This window comes from Coregonus lavaretus, assembly GCF_964263955.1.
Source record: "Coregonus lavaretus genome assembly, chromosome: 5".
Taxonomy (NCBI): domain Eukaryota; kingdom Metazoa; phylum Chordata; class Actinopteri; order Salmoniformes; family Salmonidae; genus Coregonus; species Coregonus lavaretus.
The window spans coordinates 39156850-39183593 of NC_139992.1; the positions used below are offsets into that span (position 1 = coordinate 39156850).

The following is a 26744-nucleotide window of genomic DNA, read 5'->3' on the forward strand; positions in this document are numbered from 1 at the left end:
AGGTTTGGCAAGGTCGCAGCTCCCATTACATCTCTGTTGAAGGGTGGGCCGTCCTGGCTCTGCTGGTCTGCTGAGGCGGACAGGGCCTTCAGTAACCTGAAGGGTCTGTTCACCTCAGCCTCGGTACTGGCCCACCCCGATCCATCACTACCGTTCGAAGTGGAGGTGGATGCGTCCGAAGTAGGGATAGGCGCTGTCCTATCTCAACGCTCGGGCACGCCACCCAAGCTCCGCCCCTGTGCCTTCTTCTCTAAGAAGCTCAGCCCGGCGGAGCAGAACTACGACTTTGGTGATCGGGAGCTGTTGGCTGTTGTTCGAGCCCTGACCGTGTGGAGGCATTGGCTCGAAGGGGCGAAACACCCTTTCCTCATCTGGACGGACCACCGTAACCTGGAGTACACCCGGACAGCGAGGAGGCTGAATCCTCGCCAGGCCAGGTGCGCCCTATTATTCACCCGGTTTGATTTCACACTATCATACATCCCGGGTACGAAGAACGTAAATGCAGATGCATTGTCACGGCTGTATGACACATAGGAGAGGCCCAGAGACAACACTCCCATACTCCCGGCCTCCTGAATTGTGGCGCTGGTAGTATGGGCGATGGACGCGGATATAGAGCAGGTGTTCCGCACAGATCCATCTCCACCGCAGTTTCCAGCTGGGCTGCAGTACGTGCCTGCTCTTATCCGTGACCATCTGATCTACTGGGCACACACGTCACCCTCCTCTGGTCACCCAGGTATTGGTCGTACAGTGCGCTGCCTGACCAGAAAGTACTGGTGGCCTACCTTGGCTAAGGACGTGAGGGTGTATGTCTCTTCCTGCTCGGTGTGCGCCCAGAGTAAGGCACCTAGGCACCTCCCAGCGGGTAAGTTACAACCTTTACCAGTTCCAAAACGACCATGGTCTCACCTGAGTGTTGATTTCCTTACCGATCTTCCCCTCTCCCAAGGTAACACCACCATCCTGGTCGTTGTGGACCGCTTTTCCAAGGCCTGCCGCCTCCTTCCTCTGCCCGGTCTCCCCACGGCCCTGCAAACTGCGGAGGCCCTGTTTACACACGTCTTCCGGCACTACGGGGTACCAGATGATATGGTGTTTGACCGGGGTCCCCAGTTCACATCCAAGGTCTGGAAGGCGTTCATGTAACGTCTGGGGGTCTCGGTCAGCCTGACCTTTGGTTTCCACCCCGAGTCTAATGGGCAGGTGGAACGGGTAAATCAGGATGTGGGGAGGTTCCTGCGTCCTACTGCCAGGACCGGCCGGGGGAGTGGTCGTTGTTCTTGCCATGGGCCGAATATGCCCAGAACACTCTCCGTCTCTCCTCCACTAACCTAACGCCATTCCAATGTGTTTTAGGTTACCAACCGGTTCTGACACCGTGGCACCAGAGCCAGACCGAGGCTCCTGCGGTGGATGACTGGTTTCGGCGCGCGGAGGAGACGTGGGACCAACACGCCGTGCGTCGTCAGAAGGCCAACGCTGACCGCCACCGCAGTGAGGCCCCGGTCTTCGTACCGGGTGATCGGGTCTGGCTCTCGACCCAGAATCTGCTCCTCTGCCTGCCCTGCCGGAAGCTGAGCCCGCGGTTTGTGGGGCCGTTCAAAGTCCTGAGGAGAATCAACGAGGTTACCTATAGGTTATTACTCCCCCATGATTACCGTATTAACCCCTCGTTTCATATGTCTCTCCTCAGGCCGGTGGTGGCTGGTCCGCTCCAGGAGTCTGAGGTGCGGGAGGTCCCTCCGCCTCCTCTGGACATCGAGGGGGCCCCGGCGTACTCCGTCCGTTCCATCCTGGATTCGAGGTGTCGGGTGGGGGACCTTCAGTACCTCGTGGAGTGGGAGGGGTACGGTCCGGAGGAACGTTGCTGGGTCCCGGTGAGGGATATCCTCGATCCCTCCCTGTTGTGGGATTTCCACCGTCGCCATCCGGCTCGCCCTTCTCCGCGTCCTCCTGGCCGTCCAGTCACGACTTCCTCCGAAGCTGCCTCCCCTCCTTGTTCAGGCAGGCTTCGGCGTTCGTCGTCACCGGCCTTCTAGCCACTGCCGCTTCATATCTCATCATTCCATTTGTCTTGTCTTGTCAATTATACACACCTGGTTCATATTCCCCTCATTAGTACGTGTTTAAGTGTTCCCTCTGACCCCCTTGTCCTCATGGGTGATTGTTCATTGTGAGGATTAGTAGCTCGGTTGAGCTCAGTATTTTGTATTGCCGGGGTATTTTCCCTGTGTGCATGTTTGTTCCAGTGCGCCTGTTTTGCGCACTGGACTGGTTACGTTGGATTACGGAACAAACTCTGTATACTGTGATTTACCCTCCTGCGCCTGACTCCTTCAAATCACGCATCACAAAGATAAAATATATTTTGATTTGTTTAACACTTTTTGGTTACTACATGATTCCATATGTGTTATTTCATTGTTTTGATGTCTTCACTATTATTCTATAATGTAGAAAATAGTAAAGATAAAGAAAAACCCTTGAATGAGTAGGTGTTCTAAAACTTTTGACCGGTAGTGTATATTTATACTGCGGACTCTGACAACGCTCGTCCTAATATTTCTATATTTCTTAATTCCATTTTTTTACTTTTAGATTTGTGTGTATTGTTAGATATTACTGCACTGTTGGAGCTAGGAAAACAAGCCTTTCGCTGCACCCGCAATAACATCTGCTAAATACTGTATGTGTATGCAACTAAAACAATTTGATTTGATTTGATTTGAACACAGGTTATTCTACTATAGCTACTTTGGTATGAGTGCATACTGTGACACTAAGAGGGGCCTATAGTGTTGAAAAGACACTGCTTCAAAAGTGTTTACCTGGCCTGTCCACCTGTTTGCCCCCATACACCAGCGTGGCGCCCTCCTTCAGGCCCACTTCACAGTACTCCACCAGCTTGTCCATGTGGGCCTTGTGGTTCTGGGGCCCGTGGTCCGTGGAGCGGTCCAGAGGATCACCCACCTTCATCTTCTTTATCTCCTCCACCTGATGGGAGGAAGAGGAGGGGAGACGGAGGAAGAGGAGGAATGCACAGGGTATGATGAGGAAAATGATCTTGAGAGACCCTTGAGCTATGCCACACAGAGACTCAGCTATTGTGTGGTGGAGGAAACGGAGGAACTCCCTGTTCACCCATGACTGCGTAGCAATGCACGCCTCCAACTCAATCATCAAGTTTGCAGACGACACAACAGTAGTAGGCTTGATTACCAACAACGATGAGACAGCCTACAGGGAGGAGGTGAGGGCTCTCACTCAACCTCTCACTCAACCAACAAAACAAAGGAGATGATCGTGGACTTCAGGAAACAGCAGAGGAAGTACCCCCCCTATCCACATCGATGGGACAGCAGTGGAGAAGGTGGAAAGTTTTAGGTTCCTCTGCGTACATATCACTGACGTAGGCCTGTCACCTAAAACCCTCACAAACTTTTACAGATGCACAATTGAGAGCATCCTGTCGGGCTGTATCACCGCCTGGCATGGCAACTGCACCGCCCACAACCGCAGGGCTGTCCAGAGGGTGGTGCGGTCTGCACAACGCATCACCGGGGGCAAACTACCTGCCCTCCTGGACACCTACAGCACCCGATGTCACAGGAAGGCCAAATAGATAATCAAGGACAACTTCCACCCGAGCCACTGCCTGTTCACCCCGCTATCATCCAGAAGGCGAGGTCAGTACAGGTGCATCAAAGCTGGGACCGAGAGACTGAAAAACAGCTTCTATCTCAAGGCCATCAGACTGTTAAACAGCCATCACTAGCACAGAGAGGCTGCTGCCTACATACAGACTTGAAAATCACTGGCCACTTTAATAAATGGAACACTAGTCACTTTAATAATGCCACTGTAATAATGTTTACATATCTTGCATTACCCATCTCATATGTATATACTGTATTCTATACTATCTATTGCATCTTAGCCTATGCCACTCTGATAATGACATTGCTCATCCATATATTTATATATTCTTATTCCTTTACTTAGATTTGTGAGTATTAGGTTTTTTGTTGTGGAACTATTAGATATTACTTGCTAGATATTGCTGCACTGTCAGAACTAGAAGCACAAGCATTTCGCTAACCTCTCAATAACATCTGCTAACCATGTGTATGTGACCAATACATTTGATTTGATTTGATTTGAAGAGGAAGAGGTCAAGTGTATTGTGTGTTTTGCACTGTTGTGGGAGGGTTGAAGACACTCACCACTCTCCTGATGTACTCATCATGTATGGACTCCTCCACGAACAGGCGTCCAGCAGCGATGCAGTTCTCTCCTTTGTTGAAGAACACAGAACTCATACCCTGCAGAAAGAGAGATGGAGGGGAAGGGAATATGAAGTAAATAAGAGCAGGTCAGATGAAGAAGTTAAAAGACACAGGTATGAAGTCTCTCTCCTCTTTTCCTTCTCTTGTAGTTACTCTCTCTATCTTTTCCTTCTTTCTCTCCCTCTCTCACCATGCGCACAGCCTTGTCCATGTCACAGTCGCTGAAGATGATGAGTGGAGACTTCCCTCCCAGCTCCAGAGAAACCTTCTTCAGGTTACTCAGCGCACAGCTGCAACAGGAAATGACACGTGAGCATGAGCAGGAAGTAGCCCAATATCAGCCAATCAGGAATAAGTGGGGTCCCAGCCCCCTACTGTACCTTTTCATGATCTGTTTGCCGATAGGAGTGGAGCCTGTGAAGCCCAGTTTACGGATGTCTGGGTGGTCAGACATGCGCTGTCCCACCATCCCACCTATTAGAGAGATGGGGGAGAGGGAGGTGGAGAGAGAGAAAGGGGTGAGAGGGTGCCAGGGGGAGAAAGGGAAGTAGAGATGGGGGAGAGAGGGTAGTAGAGAGGGGGAGATGGAGTGAGAGAAACAGAAAAATAAAGATTAGAATCAAAAACCTTATCTAATACGTCACCCACAGATCTCCTGGAGGACCTCTCCCTTCCCACAAGCCCTTGCTCCCTTGTATCCTGTTACCTGAGCCAGGTACGATGTTGATGACTCCCTTGGGAATTCCAGCCTTCACAGTCAGCTCAGCAAACTTCAGGGCTGACAGAGGAGTAACCTTTTGGACGAGAGCAGAGAGTGAGAGTGAAACACGTTCCTTGCTGTCGACACGGGAAACTCTTCAAGAGACAAGTGAGTCAAATGACAGCTGATATTCACATATGTGGTTCAGCAATGTGCAGTGCTAGAGAGGCTATTTTAACACGTAGGCCTACAGAGAAAGGTTACGTTAGGTAGAGTTGTGTGTGACAGGTAATGTCGTGTGTGACTGCCATGTTACATAAGTTGTTCAACTGCTAGTATAAAATCTATGACTGAATCTGTTGTAACATATGCAGGTGTGTGTTCTCACCTGTGCAGGTTTCAGGACCAGTGTGTTTCCAGCAGCAAGGCAAGCGGCACTCTTCCATGCCAGCATCATGAGTGGGTAGTTCCAGGGAATGACGATGGCACACACACTGGCACCCAGGAAACACACAACACTCACCATGAGCAGGTGCCACAGGTCAGCCAAATGCAGTGGTTACTACAACCAATACTCATCCTAAAACCACTACTCATGAATCATGTTCATATCTAAATCCATATTGATATTTCCTAGTAGAGTTGTATCACATGTGAACTCTGACCCCTTACCCCAGAGGTTCCTTCTTGGTAAAGGTCAGATTGCGATTGGGCCTGGCCTGGTTGATGGGTATCGTCTTGCCCTGTAGCAGACAGGATGTAATAGAAGACATCCTTAGACTACTAGATTACTGAAAAGATCTACTCACTAGTAGGTCAGTATATGGCAACAGGGAAGTGTGAATGAAAAAGAGGTGGAGCCAGTTTCATCATACAAACTGCTCCATACATCTTTATATTTATATGGTCCATGCAGGTGAAACTGTACCTGGATCTTGTCACACCAGCCGGCGAAGTAGCGGAAGGTCTGGATGGACATGCCTACGTGGGTCTTCAGTGCCAGGGTGTAGACAGCTCCAGAATCTATGGACTCTATGGTGGCCAACTCCTCCTGGTGCTCCTCCATAAGGTCAGCCAGCCTGGTATGGAGGGGAGGTCAGCAAAAGAGATGGAGGTAGGTTCAAGGTTCCATTGGCAGTCTTTGTCCTCAAAATATACTATTGTTGTATAAATGGATATACATCTGCACTATATAAACAAGTTCCCTGATAGTAACTATACTCCATAATGAGTCGAGGCAGATCTCCACCAGGCCTCTAGGAGGCGCTGTAAGCTTGGTGCTCACTTGTACAGCAGGGTGCCACGATCTCTAGGGTTCATCCTGCCCCAGGGGCCAACCTCAAAGGCCTCTTTGGCTGCTGCTACCGCCCGGTCCACATCTCCCACTGACGCGTAGGCTACCTTACAGATCACCTAGGGAAAAGGGTTAACATTTAATGACGTATCAATATAATAATGTCCACAAGTATGTAAGTCAGTGTGTATGTGAGAGTGTATATCTAAGTATGATAGATGAGTAATAGTAGGATATGTGTGTGTCTATCTGTATGTATAGCATTACAACTCACAGAGCCATCGGCAGGGTTGATAGTATCGGCGGTCTTGCCGTTCTCTGCGTCCTCAAACTTGCCATTGATGAAACACTGCCAAGGCATCTTCACCGTCATGTTGTTAACGTCTTTCGTTGCCTGGGAACAAAACCATGACAGTGGCATAACATTACACGTCAAAGACAAATTACAGATGTTTTATAATCATCTTATAACATGTGTATATGTGTCATATAAACACTTGAATATACAAGTGGAAAGTGAGTGGAAAACAGTATGTTTCTCATCATCAATAGTAACACCATCTGTGCTCTGTATGACCAGCCTAGTCCCAGATCAGTTTGTACTGTCTTGCCAACTCCTTTGGTCATTAATTGTGGTATCTTGCCAACTCCTATGATCATTGTTGCACAAATGACCATAGGAGTTGGCAAGACAGCACAAACAGATCTGGGACCAGGCTACTGTATGACAGTTGTGTGTCTGACTCACATAGTCGATGACCATCTCCTCCTCCTGGTCCTCCCCCCTCAGCCTTCTCACAAACATCTGGATGAAGTCCTGGAAGGTGGTGGCCATGTACACATCCTCATTCTGCAGCTGCAACCCTGCACACTTCTGCTTGATCTCCTCCACCAGCCTGGGGATAGGATGGGGTTATATCAGGGTCATAGTGAAGTTATGTCAGGTCATAGGAGATTATGTCACTCAGGTACAATGGGGTCAACTAGGGTCACAAAAGTCACCATGATGATCAAAAGCTGATCACTGTTAATAAAATATATAACAAAAAAACTCTAGGTCAAGTGAGGAAAATGCAGGGTTAAACCAGGTCAATGCCAGTGAAAGCATACACTGACCTGACCACGTCCATAGAAGCAGCTCCTGACTTGAAGAAGTCTGTGGTTTCCTCAATGGCAGCAACGTTGCTCAGAATGCCTTTCCAGATGTCCTGGAGTGACAACACACTGAATCACTGGCGCTAATTGAACAGCTTCTATCTGAATCCTGCATTTACAACATGGTGGTATACTAAGTAACAGATTCTGTTCTAGTAGTGTCAAACTATCACACATGGCTATGTGAAAGCCTTCAGAGATACAATGAGAAACATACTCGTATCTCCTCTGCCATCTTCTTCTCATCATCAGTCAGCTGCACACTGGCGGTGTCTCCTGAAGAGAAGTACTTAGCAGCAGAGATCATCTTCCCATCCTCAAACTGCAGGTTCTTCACCATCAGCTGTGGAGGAACCAGAGGAGGACGAGGGTGAGGAGAGGAAGGAGGCGAGGCAACAAAGAGTTAGGGTTAAGAAACTATTCTCAAAATGAACATTAGAAGCCATCAGAGGTTGATAGATACTTTATAGTGCTCTGTTACATCACAGGCAATAAAGCCAACAGGGTTCCCACTAGACACTGTACATTTCCCTATTCATTTCCCATTGATCTCATTTCCTGTGACTCACCGCTTTGCTATCTGACCCGTACAGAACCAGGCCGTTCTTGGTGACGACACCAGGCTGGGACGCCCCCTCTAACTCCAGGGGCTGACCGGCTGGCACCGACTCCCCCAGCATGGACGACCCGTACAGAGTCACAGTCTAAGGAGAGACAGAGAGAGGACACGGGTTCAGTTGACACACTGCAATTGAGATAGACACATACACATTTACATTTACATTTTAGTCATTTAGCAGACGCTCTTATCCAGAGCGACTTACAGTTAGTGAGTGCATACATTTTATATATATACAGTGAGGGAAAAAAGTATTTGTTCCCCTGCTGATTTTGTACGTTTGCCCACTGACAAAGAAATGATCAGTCTATAATTTTAATGGTAGGTTTATTTGAACAGTGAGAGACAGAATAACAACAACAAAATCCAGAAAAACGCATGTCAAAAATGTTATAAATTGATTATCATTTTAATGAGGGAAATAAGTATTTGACCCCCTCTCAATCAGAAAGATTTCTGGCTCCCAGGTGTCTTTTATACAGGTAACGAGCTGAAATTAGGAGCACACTCTTAAAGGGAGTGCTCCTATTCTCAGCTTGTTACCAGTATAAAAGACACCTGTCCACAGAAGCAATCAATCAATCAAATTCCAAACTCTCCACCATGGCCAAGACCAAAGAGCTCTCCTAGGATGTCAGGGACAAGATTGTAGACCTACACAAGGCTGGAATGGGCTACAAGACCATCGCCAATCAGCTTGGTGAGAAGGTGACAACAGTTGGTGCGATTATTCGCAAATGGAAGAAACACAAAAGAACTGTCAATCTCCCTCGGCCTGGGGCTCCATGCAAGATCTCACCCCGTGGAGTTGCAATGATCATGAGAACGGTGAGGAATCAGCCCAGAACTACACAGGAGGATCTTGTCAATGATCTCAAGGCAGCTGGGACCATAGTCACCAAGAAAACAATTGGTAATACACTACGCCGTGAAGGACTGAAATCCTGCAGCGCCCACAAGGTCCCCCTGCTCAAGAAAGCACATATACAGGCCCGTCTGAAGTTTGCCAATGAACATTTGAATGATTCAGAGGAGAACTGGGTGAAAGTGTTGTGGTCAGATGAGACCAAAATCGAGCTCTTTGGCATCAACTCAACTCGCCGTGTTTGGAGGAGGAGGAATGGTGCCTATGACCCCAAGAACACCATCCCCACCGTCAAACATGGAGGTGGAAACATTATGCTTTGGGGGTGTTTTTCTGCTAAGGGGACAGGACAACTTCACCGCATCAAAGGGACGATGGACGGGGCCATGTACCGTCAAATCCTGGGTGAGAACCTCCTTCCCTCAGTCAGGGCATTAAATGGGTCGTGGATGGGTATTCCAGCATAACAATGACCCAAAACACACGGCCAAGGCAACAAAGGAGTGGCTCAAGAAGAAGCACATTAAGGTCCTGGAGTGGCCTAGCCAGTCTCCAGACCTTAATCCCATAGAAAATCTGTGGAGGGAGCTGAAGGTTTGAGTTGCCAAACATCAGCCTCGAAACCTTAATGACTTGGAGAAGATCTGCAAAGAGTGGGACAAAATCCCTCCTGAGATGTGTGCAAACCTGGTGGCCAACTATAAGAAACGTCTGACCTCTGTGATTGCCAACAAGGGTTTTGCAACCAAGTTCTAAGTCATGTTTTGCAGAGGGGTCAAATACTTATTTCCCTCATTAAAATGCAAATCAATTTATAACATTTCTGACATGCGTTTTTCTGGATTTTTTTGTTGTTATTCTGTCTCTCACTGTTCAAATAAACCTACCATTAAAATGATAGACTGATCATGTCTTTGTCAGTGGGCAAACGTACAAAATCAGCAAGGGATCAAATACTTTTTTCCCTCACTGTATATATATATAATTTTTTTTCATACTGGCCCCCCGTGGGAATCGAACCCACAACCCTGGCGTTGCAAACGCCATGCTCTACAAACATCCCTGCCGGCCATTCCCTCCCCTACCCTGGACGACGCTGGGCCAATTGTGCGCTGCCCCATGGGTCTCCCGGTCGCGGCCGGCTACGACAGAGCCTGGATTCGAACCAGGATCTCTAGTGGCACAGCTAGCACTGCGATGCAGTGGCTTAGACCACACACACACACACACAGTAATACAGAAACAGAACATTAGACACTACGTACAGTTCATACACACACTGTAAATGTAATGTGTGTGTGCGTTTTTGGGAACGCACCTGACCATCAATGACCGTCCACGCCCCGGGGACTTTGTCGTGGCCGCGGATCCAGTTGTGGATAGCCTCTGCCGGCTGAGCTAGGTTGACCTGGAGGAGAGACAGAAGATGGAGAGAGTGAGGAAGAAAATATTCATTTTCAGACGCTTCTTTACTTCGTTTCTAGGAACCAGGGGGGGACCAAACAGTTGGCTGCTTATTATGCAACACTAGGAAGAGGGACCTTAAAAATAACCCCCCACTCCCCACTCGCCTTAAGAATGTTGGCCAGTGCTATAGGTTCTAGTAAGTTTAAACTCCCCACCCCCTCAAACCAGCCCTACCCACCTCCTTAGACAACCCCTGATTTCATTACTGGCTCTAGTACATCACACTCTCGCTAAACAGGACTTTTCCAAACTGAGTAATGAATGGACATATTGTGGAATTAAATGGCTACAAATTGAGCAACATCAAACTGCCCTAAACAGTTTTCAGAAGAAAACATAATCGTTTGGGCAAAAAAAGTGACAGGACAGGAAAGACAGGAAATTATTTGAATAGTTATTTCCTAACATGATATTGGACTTAGTTTCCACCATTCTCTACAAACAGCCTTAACCAGGTGACGCTGTGGGCAGTGTCTCTCGTTGTTGATGCTTCACACCACATTCAGTATCTCACCTTGGAGTTGGACTTCTTCTGGATACCCTCGTAGCTGGCCCCCTCCTCTGTCTGGGGGATACGTGGGGCCTTCCCATCAGCGATCAGCTGCACTGACTCCACCTGCACCAAAGGAATACACCAACCCTCAAGCAATGTCAGTGTGTTAGGTGTTACAGCAGTGTTAAATGTAGTACACATCAACCGTTACACCATTCACATGGGACTGTGGTATGTTTTATCCTGACTGTGATCCGAGGATGGACAGAGGGAGATGATGGCGCGTTGCTATGGTTACCATGGCCTTGATGCCCTCTGGAAAGAGGAAGCGATTGTAGAGGGTGTCCACTGTGTCGTTGGGTTCCACAGGACACTCTCTCTGGAGCAGGATGGGACCCGTGTCCAGACCATCATCAGCCCAGAAGATGGAGAACCCAGCCTTCTTATCCCCCTGGATCAGAGTCCTGAGGAGGACACAGGACACAGAACCAGGTCAGACACAGAACCAACATCATGCATAGAACCATGGTCATACATAGAAAGAGGGACGTACACAGAAACAGGGTCATAAACGGAACCATATGGAGCAGGCCTCTCACGTAATCAGGTCATGCATAAAAGCAGGAACTAATCTGTTACAAATTGCATTTATAAAAACGTCTGATCTTAATTTGTCCAGTATTGTCATAGCAAAATAATCTAGCAGTAATAGGATTTGAACGTTTAGTTCATAATGTTGCTTGATCGGTGGTTAGGCTATTAGTTGGAGAAAAGTAGGCTACATGAAAAGTGCAATAATGTTAATATAACCGTGTGTGTGTGCAGGTTTTCAGTGAATTTATGTCAGTCGTGAAGCTCATCTGCATTTCCTGCGGTGCCGTTAAATTCTCAGCAACAAAAGAGTGATCAAATTAAGATCATACACCTGTAGTACAGACTGAGAGAAAGCCAACCTTTTCCATAGAGCCCATTCACAAAGAGGTTAAAGCAGGGGCGCAACTTTGGTTTTAGAAGTGGGGGGGACATACAGTACCAGTCAAAAGTTTGGATACACCTACTCATTCAAGGGTTTTTCTTAATTGTTTTACTATTTTCTACATTGTAGGGCATGACGTATGATTTTTAAGTAATTCATTTGCATTTTATTGCATGACATAAGTATTTGATACATCAGAAAAGCATAACTTAAAATTTGCTACAGAAACCTTTGTTTGCAATTACAGAGATCATACGTTTCCTGTAGGTCTTGACCAGGTTTGCACACACTGCAGCAGGGATTTTGGCCCACTCCTCCATACAGACCTTCTCCAGATTCTTCAGGTTTCGGGGCTGTCGCTGGGCAATACGGACTTTCAGCTCCCTCCAAAGATTTTCTATTGGGTTCAGGTCTGGAGACTGGCTAGGCCACTCCAGGACCTTGAGATGCTTCTTACGGAGACACTCCTTAGTTGCCCTGGCTGTGTGTTTCGGGTCGTTGTCATGTTGGAAGACCCAGCCACGACCCATCTTCAATGCTCTTACTGAGGGAAGGAGGTTGTTGGCCAAGATCTCGCGATACATGGCCCCATCCATCCTCCCCTCAATACGGTGCAGTTGTCCTGTCCCCTTTGCAGAAAAGCATCCCCAAATAATGAAGTTTCCACCTCCATGCTTCACGGTTGGGATGGTGTTCTTGAGGTTGTACTCATCCTTCTTCTTCCTCCAAACACGGCGAGTGGAATTTAGACCAAAAAGCTCTATTTTTGTCTCATCAGACCACATGACCTTCTCCCATTACTCCTCTGGATCATCCAGATGGTCATTGGCAAACTTCAGACGGGCCTGGACATGCGCTGGCTTGAGCAGGGGGACCTTGCGTGCGCTGCAGGATTTTAATCCATGACGGCGTGGTGTGTTACTAATGGTTTTCTTTGAGACTGTGGTCCCAGCTCTCTTCAGGTCATTGACCAGGTCCTGTCGTGTAGTTCTGGGCTGATCCCTCACCTTCCTCATGATCATTGATGCCCCACGAGGTGAGATCTTGCATGGAGCCCCAGACCGAGGGTGATTGACCGTCATCTTGAACTTCTTCCATTTTCTAATAATTGCGCCAACAGTTGTTGCCTTCTCACCAAGCTGCTTGCCTATTGTCCTGTAGCCCATCCCAGCCTTGTGCAGGTCTACAATTTTATCCCTGATGTCCTTACACAGCTCTCTGGTCTTGGCCATTGTGGAGAGGTTGGAGTCTGTTTGATTGGGTGTGTGGACAGGTGTCTTTTATACAGGTAACGAGTTCAAATAGGTGCAGTTAATACAGGTAATGAGTGGAGAACAGGAGGGCTTCTTAAAGAAAAACTAACAGGTCTGTGAGAGCCGGAATTCTTACTGGTTGGTAGGTGATCAAATACTTATGTCATGCAATAAAATGCAAATTAATTACTTAAAAATCATACAATGTGATTTTCTGGATTTTTGTTTTAGATTCCGTCTCTCACAGTTGAAGTGTACCTATGATAAAAATTACAGACCTCTACATGCTTTGTAAGTAGGAAAACCTGCAAAATCGGCAGTGTATCAAATACTTGTTCTCCCCACTGTATATATTTTTTTATCCAGTCAGATATACACTCCAAACAGCCTACCCAACCACTCGGAGCGTCCGCATGGTCCTAAAGCACACCTCTGCCTCGTTTTGTATCACATTCCAATGATAACACTGGGGGGGGGACAAAAATGCAATTTCAGAATGTGGGGGGACATGCCCCCCACCCCCCAGTCCCCAGTGAAAGTTGCGCCCCTGGGTTAAAGAGCCAAGTCAAACACAGATCAGTGTCAAATATAGGCTAAATCCACATAGCTGTTCACACACAGAGACGTACACGGACACGCGCACACACACCCCCAACACAGATAACAGGAACCGAGAATAGATAAGGGTAGGAAAAAGATAGGGAAAACTGTCCTCTGCCAAATACATTACAAACAGGTCAACCCCAAACCAGACCAGTTAGATAGCACCACACTCACTCCTACTCAGCTCTCCAGCAGGTGTTTAACTATAAGGGAAAGGCACACACTAAAGACAAGCTTGTTCAGGAAATTACACTGGTCACGGTTACATATTGACAACAGCTGAAATGACCACATGTGCCTCTGCACTTGACCATCTCCATAGGGGCATAGTGTCTACAACAATGATCCTGCGTAGGCCTATTTCAAGAGTCAAGCACACTTGTTATTCTGTCTGTCTTCTCTGGTGGTCAGTTTAGGCCTGGCTCACCCACACAATCCTCAAAAGGCTAACACTAGACCTATCACCCTCATGGTCAAGTTTCTTCACGTCACACACACACAGACAGACACATAGACAGACAGACAAACACACACACACCCATACCCCCCCCCCCCCCCCCCCCCCACCCCACCCCACCACACACACGCCTATAAACCTTAATCCTCACACTATCTTAACACTTTATTTTTCCTCTCCCTCCCTCACCAGTTGATGGCGGAGGCCCCGCGGTGCAGGGGCAGGATGGAGGGGTGGTAGATGATGGAACCGTGGGCTGGGTGGTCGATCACATTCATGGGGATGAACTGGGAGCAGAAGGGCATGACGTTGAGCTCAGCCCCCACCGCCTTGTAGGCCTCCACTATTTCTAGGATGGGCTTCCCTTTGACACGCCACCGCGGGAACTTAAAGACTGGCGTCCCGTCCTTCTCCGCCACTACCGCTGGGGGGAGAGAGGGGGGAGAGAGGTGAGGGGGGCAGGAACATATTGAATTCTATCTCTGTCTAGTAAATTGATAGGTAATCATAAAGATATTCAGGAAGATTTCTATCTTTTCTCTCTGTTAGTTTAGACTAATTTTCCCTTTTGTACAGTGTACGTGAGTGTGTATCTCAGTTTATCTGTGTGACCGTTATCTGTGTGAGCTGGGTGTGCGTCTGGGTTGGGGTCAATTCTGAATTGAGTTGCGAATTGCTCTTTAATTCCAATTAAATTCTTGAATTTGAATTGGCCACACGCCACATGAAGCAGAATTTGAATTGAATTTGAATGAAAGGAAGTAGAATTTAATTCAATGAAATTCAAATGGGTTATTTATTCTACACATCACCATAGTAATGTTTATTTTGATATAATGTATGGTTGGTTACCAGTACATTGAAGCATAAGGTTGAAACATTTCATTTTTAAAACTCATTCTCCTAAAATTATTTTAAATAATTACAGTGGTCTGGAAATATTCTAAGATCATGTTGTGGGTTGTCTATAATAATTCATAATTCCCATTAGATCAAACACTGCAGTATGGAAGGGACAATCTAACATCTCATGACAATTAAAAATACTGTTTGACATCTTTGAGTTATAATCAAACTAATATTTGAAATGGTATGTGAATTCTTTGCATTAATAAGTAGCATATCCTTTTGATAAAATACTTCTCATATGAATGAGACTTTCATGTTTCACGTCTCAGTTGAACTGCTTTGAATCGCTTTGAATTAAATTAAACTTCAATTCAAATTAAAATCAAATTATGCTTCCTGTGGTGTGTGGTGTGTGGCCAATTCAAATTCAATTCAAATTCACTATTTGAACTGAATTAAATTCCCGAAATTCCGAATTGACCCCAACCCTGGTGTGCGTGGGGGTTCCGGTCTTCCCCAGGTCCAACCAGTTCCAGGACAAAGCCTGCTCTACTACCCTAATAGGGTTAGGGTCACATGAAACCACACTTTGGCCCCACCTGCTTCACACAAATTAAATTACACACCCAAGCTGATGGGAGGGGTGGGACAGGACAGGGGGCTGGCCCGGGGGCACACGGCCCGTCTCAGGGTGTGTGTGTGTATGTGTGTGGTAAAGGCCACATGGAGTTGTTGGCCTCATCCAGCCAGCTGTGCTAATCTGGGTGCTAAGCATGGTAGTAGCCTAATAGAAGTTGGCCATGCTTTATAAGAAGGCCGTGCTTTATGCCATGGCAATAAGTGAAGTGTTAGAGACTGTTTGACTCACAGACGGCTAGGCTAATAGCGCCATTTTCTGTTTACCATCCAACGTTACATTCGAGTGATGCGCGGGCATACCAACATCAAAAAGCTCTGTAGCAGGATAGCTAAAGCTGATGTCAGGACCTTGACAAACTTAACAGTCAGTGAGTGATGACCATGAAAACACGCAAGACTGGTGGCTATAGCTATGTTCAACAAGTATATTATTCTTCTGGCTTTATCTAACTCTATTTGTGATTTTTTACCTTGACTTGCTAGCTTGCTAGGTAATCATTATATCTGCGATTTTGTAGATGATAACCATCTGATTACGTGTTTGTTAACTTGCACGAGCTGAAGTTGCACGTGATCGTATCCACTGCTAGGTAAACAAAGAGGTTTCTGATGACGAACTGCTCGTGCAACTTTTCATGACGTGGGAAATGGGTCTATAGATGGAACATTACATAATCATTACATTGTCAAGTAAACATTTAAACAGTTGGCAAAAAACACCCAAAATCAAACCATCTGCTTTACTTCAGGCTAATAACAGGGAAATCAAATGTGAAACAATGTTTTACTCAAATGTTTGACCATATTGTGCAACAAGGTTTCCTTTACAGTACCTGTGTCCAGCAATTCAGGCCCTAACATGTCTCTGGACCAGAGGTCCTCTGCCAGATCAACTCAACGGGACCTCAAAACGGGAATGTTATTTTTACAGGGATGGCAAAAAATCTTAATAACACAGAGATCTGTTTCCCTGTCCAAACGACACAAACCTCTCCATCCTGTGCCAAGGACTAAGTTGGCCGCTGAATAACCTCACTGCAGAGCAGAGGAGGCTGGTGAGAGGAGCTATGGGATGATCGTGATGGTTGGAATGGAATAAATGGAACGGAGTCAAACGTGATTTCCATATGTTTGCTGTGTTTGATACCGTTCCATTCCAGCCATTACAATGAGCCCGTCCTCCTATAGCTCCTCTCACCAGCCTCTTCTGCTGCAGAGTCAGGCTGGACTGAAGTTAGGCTAAATCAGGGTAATAGGAACTAATGGGTTGGTAAGGGGTGTGTATCTCCCCTGTGTGTGGTTGTTTGTTTGCCTAGTGAGGACGCAGTGGCGTTAAGCTAAGGATATTGTCCCATCTAGTCAGTTATTCTCTCTATAGAGAAAGGATAGAGCAAAGCAGAGATAGAATGAAGAAAGAGAGAGGGGGAGATGCACAGAAAATGGACCCTTGCCGTCCCAGCTGATGCATGCTGGGTAAAATAATTTGCTTCATATCAACAGATGGCGGCAGACTTTTCACCTCACTGCTGCTCCTCTGGGTCGACTCAGGGCCTCTCCCTACTAAAACAATAGGCCCACAGTCCCGGGGCTAACGCTGGGCATGAAGGCCTGTCTTTGTGCAGGAGGCGTACAGAGTCAACACGGATCAACCTCCCTCGCTGACAGGGACAGTCCTCTCCTGACCCAGAGAGACCCAGGGCTAAAGGGGCTTCCACCTCAGATCATCAGGGACACCACTGAAGCCATTACATCTCATTTAGAAAAGTGACTGGGAGTAATCATTTACACAAACTCCACTAACTCAGTTAGACCGTGGGAGTCTGGGAGAGGACGTACTGGATCATGCCTGAGGCCATGCAGATGGTAACAATGTGAAGAGGTGGCCATGCTCTGGTGAGGATGTAAGCATACACTTCCCTAAATGCTTTGCTGCAATATTCATTCACTGAGTCATGATAACTTGTGTCCCCCCCAAAAAAAGAAGGCATGAGGAAGAGGGAAAGTAAGAGGGGAAGAGGGACCAAGGAAGAGAAGGAAAGAATGGAGAAGAGAGAGAGAGTGACTCCCCCTCTAGTCATCACCAGTGTGTCAATACTTACCCAGAGGGTCTGCCTTGCCATCCTTATCTGGCACAGTGAACACGCCCACCACCTTATGGCCCTGCTTCCGTAGGTTGGTGTACACTTCCTGTCCAAACAGGCTCTGGCCAATCAGAGCCAGTCTCAGCTTATTTTGGTAATAATTCTAGAGGAGACAGGAGAGAAGAAAGAGCATGTGAGTTAGAGTGGTAAAAACTATTTCTGACACATAACGAAAATAGCTTATACTGTTCTGGTGGCCTTTAAGATCAAAACACATATATTTTCGCCATACCCTTCAGGCTTTGAACCAATATGACCAAATACTGATGGAGAGGAACTTTCTAGAGATGTCATTTGGACCATACCAAAGTCCATGACCAATATTCAGTTTCACTTCTAACATCCCTCGTGTTGAGTATACATAGACATTTTGTAACGTTGAAAAGCATTTAAGCTACTCTTTCCCTCTCCACTACTCTTTCCCTCTCCATTGCCAAGCTTTCTTTAGGAGTTTCTGGCAGCCAGACTGGCCCAAGGGGCAATCAATCTTGGTTCTCTGGGAGAGAGAGTGGTCTGAAATGCTATTGGCTACAGAGGGCACAAACCCCTCCTCCAACTAGAATGCATGCTCAAGTATGTTAAGATGCAGCTACTCCAATCAGCGTCTGTCTGGAAGTTGATGTGAAAATGGAAACTTTCAAGTTTCTTATGCCGAAATAGACTATGAATAAAGTAAACACTATAGAGGTTCATGTGTAATAACAACGTAATACATTTTAAGACAATGTAATAATAACATAATACATGTTATGACAATGTGTTATACAATTGTTATAGCCTAATGTAAACAACTCCTGTGAAAGCTTACATCCAGACAGGCATGGTAGGCTATAATTTTCCAGCACTGAGTGACTACCTATCAGCCGGCTAAAACGCCTATGATAAGAGATACATTTCTGCAGTTACATTGTAACCAACTACAGTAGCAGTTTGAGAGGCGCCGGTGTTGTTCACACAACAAGTACAAGTACAACACCATATCGTATTAGTCCCTTTTCCTTACTAATATCCTGACAGTAACTTCCATGTCTGTCGAATTATAGACAGTTCGTTGCGGGTATGTGGACTTCTGGATAGAGCTAAGCCGCTCTGCTCAGCTCTGTGGTCTCTCGTTCAGCTGATGCAACTCCCCGCGAACTGTCCAGTGGAAGTAATTCGTGCAGCGATGGAGGCAGCGTGCATAACGTGGCAATTGGCAAAGACATGCCTTTCTTTGTATGGTTGTTAGAATACAAATACATAGTACATAATATAAATTCGCCTTTATAGTAATAACTTTAATAATGCTGCATATCAGATATCAAACAAGAGAACTGTCAAGGATGCATCATATTTTGATTAGACTGTAGGCTACTGTGAGTGTACACTGTGCATACCCAGACATTCACAGATCTGAGACCGAATCATTCATTGATTGTAACATATGAAGATGACTCAGTTCTAACCTGATATATATTCATGCATTAGAACAACAATGACAACATCGTGTGAATCAGCTGGCAAGCAATCCGGATTCTCCATAGTGACAGAGGGAGGGCGGGGGGAGACAGAGGGTATAACGGATGCAACATAAACAATGTTACTTACAGAGCTGGTAGATACTTTCCTAATGATTCGGTTCGCTGTCCACAACATGATGGCTGTATTAATTAACACAAATAAAATATAACAGAATTAGTCCAACGTGGGCTGGGGACGTGTGCGAGCTCCTGCTGACACACACACCTGCCTCGCAGTGACAGTGGTCCGAGCTAGCCACAGCGGTCCGAGCTAGCCACAGCCAGCTTGCACCCGACAACCGGCGTGTGCCCGAGCTACCGTCTACGTGCGCGCTCACGAATCTTCCTTCAATGAGGCATGCCTATATTTCAAATTTCGGTGTGTTTGACAGCAAGTCTTTCGCAGTTTTATTTGTTACCAAGGGTAAACCATTACTTTTTTCCTGGCGTTATAGTAAGAATAGCTTTTCGACATTAATTGTGCGTGCTACTATGTCCTTTTATCAAAAGACCACGAAACCGGTTCCGACACGAGGACGCAACATTGATCGACATTCATGTAAAAAAAAAACGCGTAACCTTCGTCTTGCGCCCCTCTTGAATGGGTTATGACGAGTAGGCTACTATTACATTGTAATTACATTGTAATCTAATATAAATAGCAGCCATTATGTACTATTTTAGGTTGGTGCATTATATACAAAAGTATCAGTATTAGTTTATTTCAATGTTCAAACCACACACACATCAGTATCATCACAGACCATATATATGTAACTTTGTGATTGTTTAGTCATTCATTTAATTTCATCCATTCACTACAGGCCCAGGTCTGGACGGCTGTTCCATCTCAGGTAAACCACCTGATGTGTAAACACACTTTGACCTCTGCTGAACTCCCTGATGGAAAACTAGAGCATGACAGCTCTCTCTGGATAGTAGTGGAAGGAACCCTAAACATTCACAACAAGGTGCTTTAAACACTCCACAGTTATGCCCTCTACTGTGTGGAAATTGTGCAACATGAGGAATTATGCATTTGTATTGTTTATTATCCATACTGTCTGTCTAATGTCTGATGAGTGAGGACAATCGTATCCGTATGAAGGTGATTTGTTGTTCTGTAATTCAGATTCAAGTTTCTGTAAAGCAGAATCAATCATAAGTCTCCATTTCAACATACAGTATCTTCTATCTTCCATTGTAGGCAGACTCAGTTGGTTCAATGTTCTGCTTACCTCAACTGTTAGAAAGCACCAGTACTCTACTCTAGAGCTGTGTTGCCTAGCTATATCAGCGAGAACACACCTGCTGCTGTGACTCCCATAGTGAATGAGCTCTGATCAAATATTATTCTGCCCCCATCCACACTGAACTGCCTGGCACAGGTTCCCCCATGCCAAGGTCCACAGGGTTACTTCTCAGTATGGAGAGATGTGCAAGCAAACTAGATGGATTACCATGAGATTATAGTTGATATGTTATATCTATGTAATAATTATGATGCAAGTCAAATGTTGACGATGCAGTGAAGTTCACTAGTTGCAATTGTACATGCTTCTGATATCTGCATGCTGCAGTTAAGTGTAGACAGTTGGTGCAGTCCCAAGCCATTGAATATATCAGGAGTTGACTTAAATACCAATAGTGTGACTATTAATAACTGAAGGCTGATAAAACTGGCTACAGTGAGACGTAGCCCCACTCCTGTATGTGACACACCTGTGTGTGTGTGTTGTAACTGCTGTCGTTAATGCAGGTCTGAGGGTGTTTTGGATCAACTTTGGATCTGAATAAAGTATTGCAAATGTGTGTCTGTATGAGAAACCACAAAAAAAGATTAAGGGGAACAAATGTGATTTATTGTGTAACTTAACTAAAACAACATTAAAAAGAGGACTAACATTAAGAGCACTGGTGGTGGGTCACACTTGGGGTTCCCACCTCAGATTCACAGGGGCTGCTGTGGAGAGGGGGAGTCAACTCTCAATTCTCCCGTCAAACACCAGAACCGACTGTTTTGACATGAGGAGTTGTCAATTCCCTTCCGTGGGCTAAGTGAGTTCTGTCATCAAAACAAAGTGCTGGTTATATGTTCTCCCATTTAATTTAATCCCTTCAATTGCGTCAACATCTTGGCATGTACAGGATTCTATTGACAAATCAGTTGGCAAAAGTTCTAAGAGGGTAAAATAAATCTAGAACAAAAACCAATAGTCACTTCCCTAAGGATAGGGCAGGCAGCAGTCCTGGAAGGCAGGTAGCTTAGTGGGTAAGAGCGTTGTGCCAGTAACCGAAAGGTCGCTGGTTCTAATCCCCGAGCCGACTATGTGAAAAAACTTTCGATGTGCCCTTAAGCAAGGCACTTAACCCTAATTGCTCCTGTAAGTCGCTCTGGATAAGAGCGTCTGCTAAATGACTAAAATGAAAAAAAGAAAATATGCCCAAATCTCTGTCTGGCCAGAAACGTAATTGGTTGGTGGAAAAGTAACACAGCAAACATAGTGGGTGATATCATTGGTTAATATCAAAAGGGGGCGGGGCACTCCTCCAGGACCGTGCATTCTGGTAGGTTCCCACAGCTAGTGTTAAACTCAACGGATAACAAGTGACAATGCTCTCCTCCCTTTCCCATCGTGCTCTCTGCTGCTGGACCCGGGCGGCAAAGTGAAGACATCACAGGAAGCGGATTCCTGCTCCAAACTGGACGCCGTCACATATCCTGAGGGAGGAAAGGAAAACGAGGAAAGATAAGCCAAAGAAAAGGTTTGGGACCTGTATGTGTATGGCTAGGTGTTAGGGCTCCTGTGTCTGTTTATTTACAGCATATAATGAGCTGTATGGCACTGCAGCAATAACTCATCTCTTGTTCTACCATCTCTGTGAGTGAGTGTATGCGAGTCTGCTCTCAGGCTTTTTTCTAGAGAGCTATATAAAGCCCCAGCCTAATGGAGCGGAGTCTGACCTACTCCCCGAGTGTGTGTGTGTGTGTGTGTGTGTGTGTGCGTTGTACCTGTCTCCACTCTGAACCCCCATGGGAATGCAGTAGTTGAGCTCCAGCCTGGCGATGTTCCCAAGACGCAACACGAGGCCTGCTCCATACGACCAGCGGATACACTCCGCCAGCTTCTGTAGGTGTGCTCTTGGACCCTCTCCTGGAGACAGGAAAACACTTCCACGTAAGAGGAGGCACAGAAGAGGCAGCATGCACACAGATGTACAAACAGACAATTTAACATTTATTTGCAGTATGTACTGTATATGTAACTCATCATTAGTTAAATGGGGGCAATGAAAAACACAACATTGACTACTATCTATGGAGTTCAAGGTACCCACCATAGTTGAGGTTGCACAGGTTCCCAGCGTTTAGGAAGAAGTGTGTCCTGAAGAGGTCTCCGAAGCCGCCCCGACCCGGACGGAAGGGCAGAGGAGTGTACAGGTGGAGCCCGCCTGCCCAGTACGCCTCTCCCCCCAGGTAGTCACCTGCAGTAACACAGGTAAACCCTTACAATTTATCATCATGACTCCTGGCAACTGACACAACCCTGTGTACCACACATGGCCATTAAAATAAATAGAGCATGTGACCTCACCCTCGCTCTGTGGGCCGATGCTGTACATTCCAAATCCTCGCACACTGGTGGGACCGCCCAGATAGAATCTGGACAATACAGAAAGATGTCAATGACAGGCAAACATGTCACTCACAGACCACAGGTCCTCACAACATCCCCTAAACACTCGAGGATAAATACTTCACAGAATGAGTTTTAACTCCATCGCACCACCTAGCGATTTCTGTCAAATCCATGTGACATTATTCTGTTGAGTGGTCCTACCTGTCAGCGATGGAGGACGGTCTGCCTCCGATGGGGAGGAGACACCCACCCCAGAGGGAGGCAGAGAGGACCTGAAAGAGACCACCAGGACCATGTTATATGAAATGTTGAACACTCAAGTACCCATAAATCACTTCCTATTTGCCCTGGATATTTCCCCCAGGTTAGGGACTGAATAGTGTTCCCTTACTTACCGAGTCCCAGACCAGCCGTCTGTTGACCTGCAGCTCAAAGTCCTCCTTCAGGAAGCTGGCATCTCCGCCTGTATAGCCAGCCAGCTCCTACAGAGGGCAAGACACAACACACATCAGCATGGCAACTTCATATAGATCTACAGTGGTTGTATTATGCAGAGGAAGTCACATACACACACACAAACATACCTGGTTGATCCTCAGTAACGCACCTTTCTTGGGGAAGATGGCAGAGTTCCTGGTGTCAATGGACATGGTGTGCTGCAAGACAACAACCATCAGTGGTCAGACTCCGATAGATTCTTGCTATTTTGAGAGTTAAGATCATTAAGGGTTACGATCATTAGATAAAGGGAACTGAGAGACAAAGAGCTTTGTACCGAGAGGGCTGACTTGAGGGTGTGTCCGCTCTCTTCTCGCACCGCAAAAGAGGCACTGCGTGCCAGACAGCCCAGCTCCCTCCACACACCCTCCCACTTCAGAGTGTGGTTGGTCCTCCACAGAGGAAACTATAGGAGAGAGAGCGAGGAGGGAGAGATGGAGAGAGAAAGTTATCCCTGTGGAAATTCAAGGCAGATTAAATGAAAACAACAAATGTGACACACACCCACACAAACACTTACGTTGAGCTCAGTGGAAACACCTCTGTCTGTCTCTTTCAGGGAGCTCCATGGAAACTGGCCTGTGACTTTGTACAGGTTTAGAGTGAGGCTGCAACAAGACAACACCTGTCAGGGCCATGATCCATACAGTGACCGTCTCATCACTGAACTATGTTCTACATAAAGGTTATAAATACATCACCATGGCAACATAACATACTGTCAATATGACCACTGATAGAAACAATCAAACTTGAAACAGAATAGCAGCCATTACACTGCAAGTGCTATTTCAATTTTCTATCGACACAGAGAGCAAGGACAAAGGTGTTCACTGTTCGTACTTGCGTTCGAAGTTGCCTGGCTGGGGCTTGAAGAAGGACAGGCCGTAGGAAGTCTCCTTGGTCCCGTAGGAGAACTGGAAGGTTAACTTCTCAGCACGGCCAAACACGTTAGGAAGCTTCACACCCAACACCTGGAAGACAGAGGCAACGTTACTCCCAGGTCAGGGTCACACACCTGTTCTACCTGTCTGTGAACGTACATTACCACACCATGCACCTATTTGGAAGTGTCTGCAGTGAAAATTAGGCAGAGAAGCTGCTTAACCTGTCTGTCTGTAAACATTCTGTAAATCACCTCTATATCACGATTGTATTTAGGAATGCCATCCAGGAACTCTATACCAGGCGGTGTCAGAGGAAGGCCCTCAAAATTGTCAAAGACTCCAGCCACCCTAGTCATAGACTGTTCTCTCTGCTACCGCACGGCAAGCGGTACCAGAGTGCCAAGTCTAGGTCCAAAAGACTTCTCAACAGCTTCTACCCCCAAGCCATAAGTCTCCTGAAAAGCTAATCATGGCTACCCGGACTATTTGCACTGCCCCCCCACCCCATCTTTTTACGCTGCTGCTACTCTGTTAATTATTTATGCATAGTCACTTTAACTCTACCCACATGTACATATTACCTCAATTACCTCGACTCTGCACCGGTACCCCCCTGTATATATAGCCTCCCTACTGTTATTTTATTTTACTTCTGCTCTTTTTTTCCTCAACACTTTTTTGTTGTTTTATTCTACTTTTTTATTAAAAATAAATACACTGTTGGTTAAGGTCTGTAAGTAAGCATTTCACTGTAATCTCTGCACCTGTTGTATTCGGCGCATGTGGCCAATACAATTTGATTTGATTTGATTTGATTTGAACGTCATCCCTGGGTCATTGTGACAGGGGTTTCAATGAACAACATTTTATGATGCTTTGTTATAGCGCTCTTGTAAGTATGTGTGTGTGTGTGAGAGAGTGGTGTGTCTGTGTGCGTATTCTCTCACCATGCTGCCCTCGTTGTTGCCGACCATGGTGTTGTAACTGCCCGTCAGCCTCTTCATCTCTGTCACCTCGAACGTCACGTCCAGACCATTGGGCAACGCGTCCGCACCTGGGAGGGGTAGACCAAAACAGACTGTGAGCACAGGTAGACTAACATACGGCTCCTCTCCAGTGACGCAATGATCTATTTACTGGTTATCCTTTCATATTGGCAACATCTCATGATTGAGATGGGTCGTGATATTGTGTCAGACACACACACACACACACACACACACACACAGCTGTTTATGGGTGCACACTGTACCATCTGATGTATCAATGACGACCTCCACCTCTTTGAAAATGCCCAGACGCAGCAGTTTCTGTCTGGCAATATGAGACTTCTTCATGACCTGTCAAAGACACAAACAGCTTTTAGCACAGATGTTTCACCTTAGACAAGGGAACATTTCAGTGTGTATGTAGGTTATGTGTGCATGTTTTAAGTATGTGGAGTCCAGAGTGCTCATACTTACATCAATAAGGTTTTTAGCATCGAAGACCTCAGAGATTTCATAGCCCAGCAGATCCTCTTTAGTTCTGCCCAAGCCCTCAATGTTGACATGTTGGACAACAACCTGCAATGAATGGAAAGATAGTCCGGTTCTCAGCATCCATTCCAACTAGGTGATCAATTATTTACTCTGCTCCCTTTGCTAATGAGATGGCAAACAACTTGTCATTTGAGTAGCTTGGATAAGAAATGCTTACGTCTTTGTTTTCCAGGACCTCCTGTTTAGTCTCTTGTTCTGCCTCCTGCACCTCAATCATGTCGTCGGGATGAACGCCCATGTCACGCCCGTGCATCGGGAGAGGGTCCATACTCTGAACAGTGTCGAGAACGAGGAAAAATAATGTGACGATATGACCATGCTTAGATAGCTAGCTAGCTTTGTTCTGTCAAGGTGGACCTGTAAATGTGCTAGCATGCTGACAGACCAGACACAATCTATATTGCATAACATTATATTTACATAGTATTCATTAACATTACATAAAATATAGTTCAATAACTATTTGCCTCATGTCGTACAACTCGTTGACATTAATGTCATTTCTGTACCTAGTCCAAGGCCTACGCGTTCGTCCATACTAGTACACCGCCATACAATAGACACTGAACGGGGAGGTCATGCAGAATTTCATCCCCACGTCTCGTGGTTGTAAGAAATTAAGATTTACCCTGGCGTGGACAGTCCCCATGGTGACGTCTTTGTCTTGAAAAATATCCCTTTTGATCAGAAAATGTTTTTTAACAGACCTATTTAGAGAAGAAAGACACTACTGCCGATTGCTAGATTTTAAAGGAACAAGCCCCCTTCAAGGGAGACGCCATGACACTTTGCGAAGCCTGCTCTGCGCACAGTGATTGGTCAAAAAGGTGCCCTTTGTCACTGACAGGTGGGCGGGACAAAACCAGCGCACTGAT

The 26744-nt window shown here is 46.2% G+C and overlaps 2 protein-coding genes across 2 annotated transcripts in view; both read right to left on the minus strand.

Annotated features, from left to right (window-relative positions):
* Positions 1-19469, minus strand: part of aldh1l2 (aldehyde dehydrogenase 1 family, member L2) — a 29454-nt gene extending 9985 nt beyond the window's left edge. The window contains exons 1-20 of the mRNA XM_084162622.1: positions 19391-19469; positions 17762-17906; positions 14364-14598; positions 11184-11349; positions 10907-11008; positions 10244-10333; positions 8011-8145; positions 7659-7784; positions 7403-7494; positions 7035-7182; positions 6561-6680; positions 6278-6405; positions 5921-6071; positions 5665-5735; positions 5381-5486; positions 4999-5086; positions 4673-4766; positions 4483-4582; positions 4230-4328; positions 2835-3000 (exon numbers count right to left, since the gene is read on the minus strand). Of these exons, the coding sequence (XP_084018748.1) occupies positions 2835-3000; positions 4230-4328; positions 4483-4582; positions 4673-4766; positions 4999-5086; positions 5381-5486; positions 5665-5735; positions 5921-6071; positions 6278-6405; positions 6561-6680; positions 7035-7182; positions 7403-7494; positions 7659-7784; positions 8011-8145; positions 10244-10333; positions 10907-11008; positions 11184-11349; positions 14364-14598; positions 17762-17906; positions 19391-19438 (2410 nt within the window). The 5' untranslated portion in view covers positions 19439-19469. The remainder of the gene's footprint in view (positions 1-2834; positions 3001-4229; positions 4329-4482; positions 4583-4672; positions 4767-4998; positions 5087-5380; positions 5487-5664; positions 5736-5920; positions 6072-6277; positions 6406-6560; positions 6681-7034; positions 7183-7402; positions 7495-7658; positions 7785-8010; positions 8146-10243; positions 10334-10906; positions 11009-11183; positions 11350-14363; positions 14599-17761; positions 17907-19390) is intronic.
* A 1673-nt stretch (positions 19470-21142) lies between these two features.
* On the minus strand, positions 21143-26679 carry samm50l (sorting and assembly machinery component 50 homolog, like). The gene is made up of 15 exons (XM_084161705.1): positions 26498-26679; positions 26027-26140; positions 25792-25893; positions 25581-25668; positions 25276-25382; positions 24285-24415; positions 23962-24049; positions 23719-23847; positions 23528-23599; positions 23339-23425; positions 23145-23215; positions 22899-22966; positions 22642-22788; positions 22316-22457; positions 21143-22024 (listed from the first exon to the last, which is right to left on the minus strand). Exons 1-15 carry the CDS (start codon positions 26516-26518, stop codon positions 21979-21981), a joined length of 1413 nt encoding a protein of 470 aa, XP_084017831.1. The 5' UTR covers positions 26519-26679; the 3' UTR covers positions 21143-21978.
* Between the last annotated feature and the right edge of the window lie 65 nt (positions 26680-26744).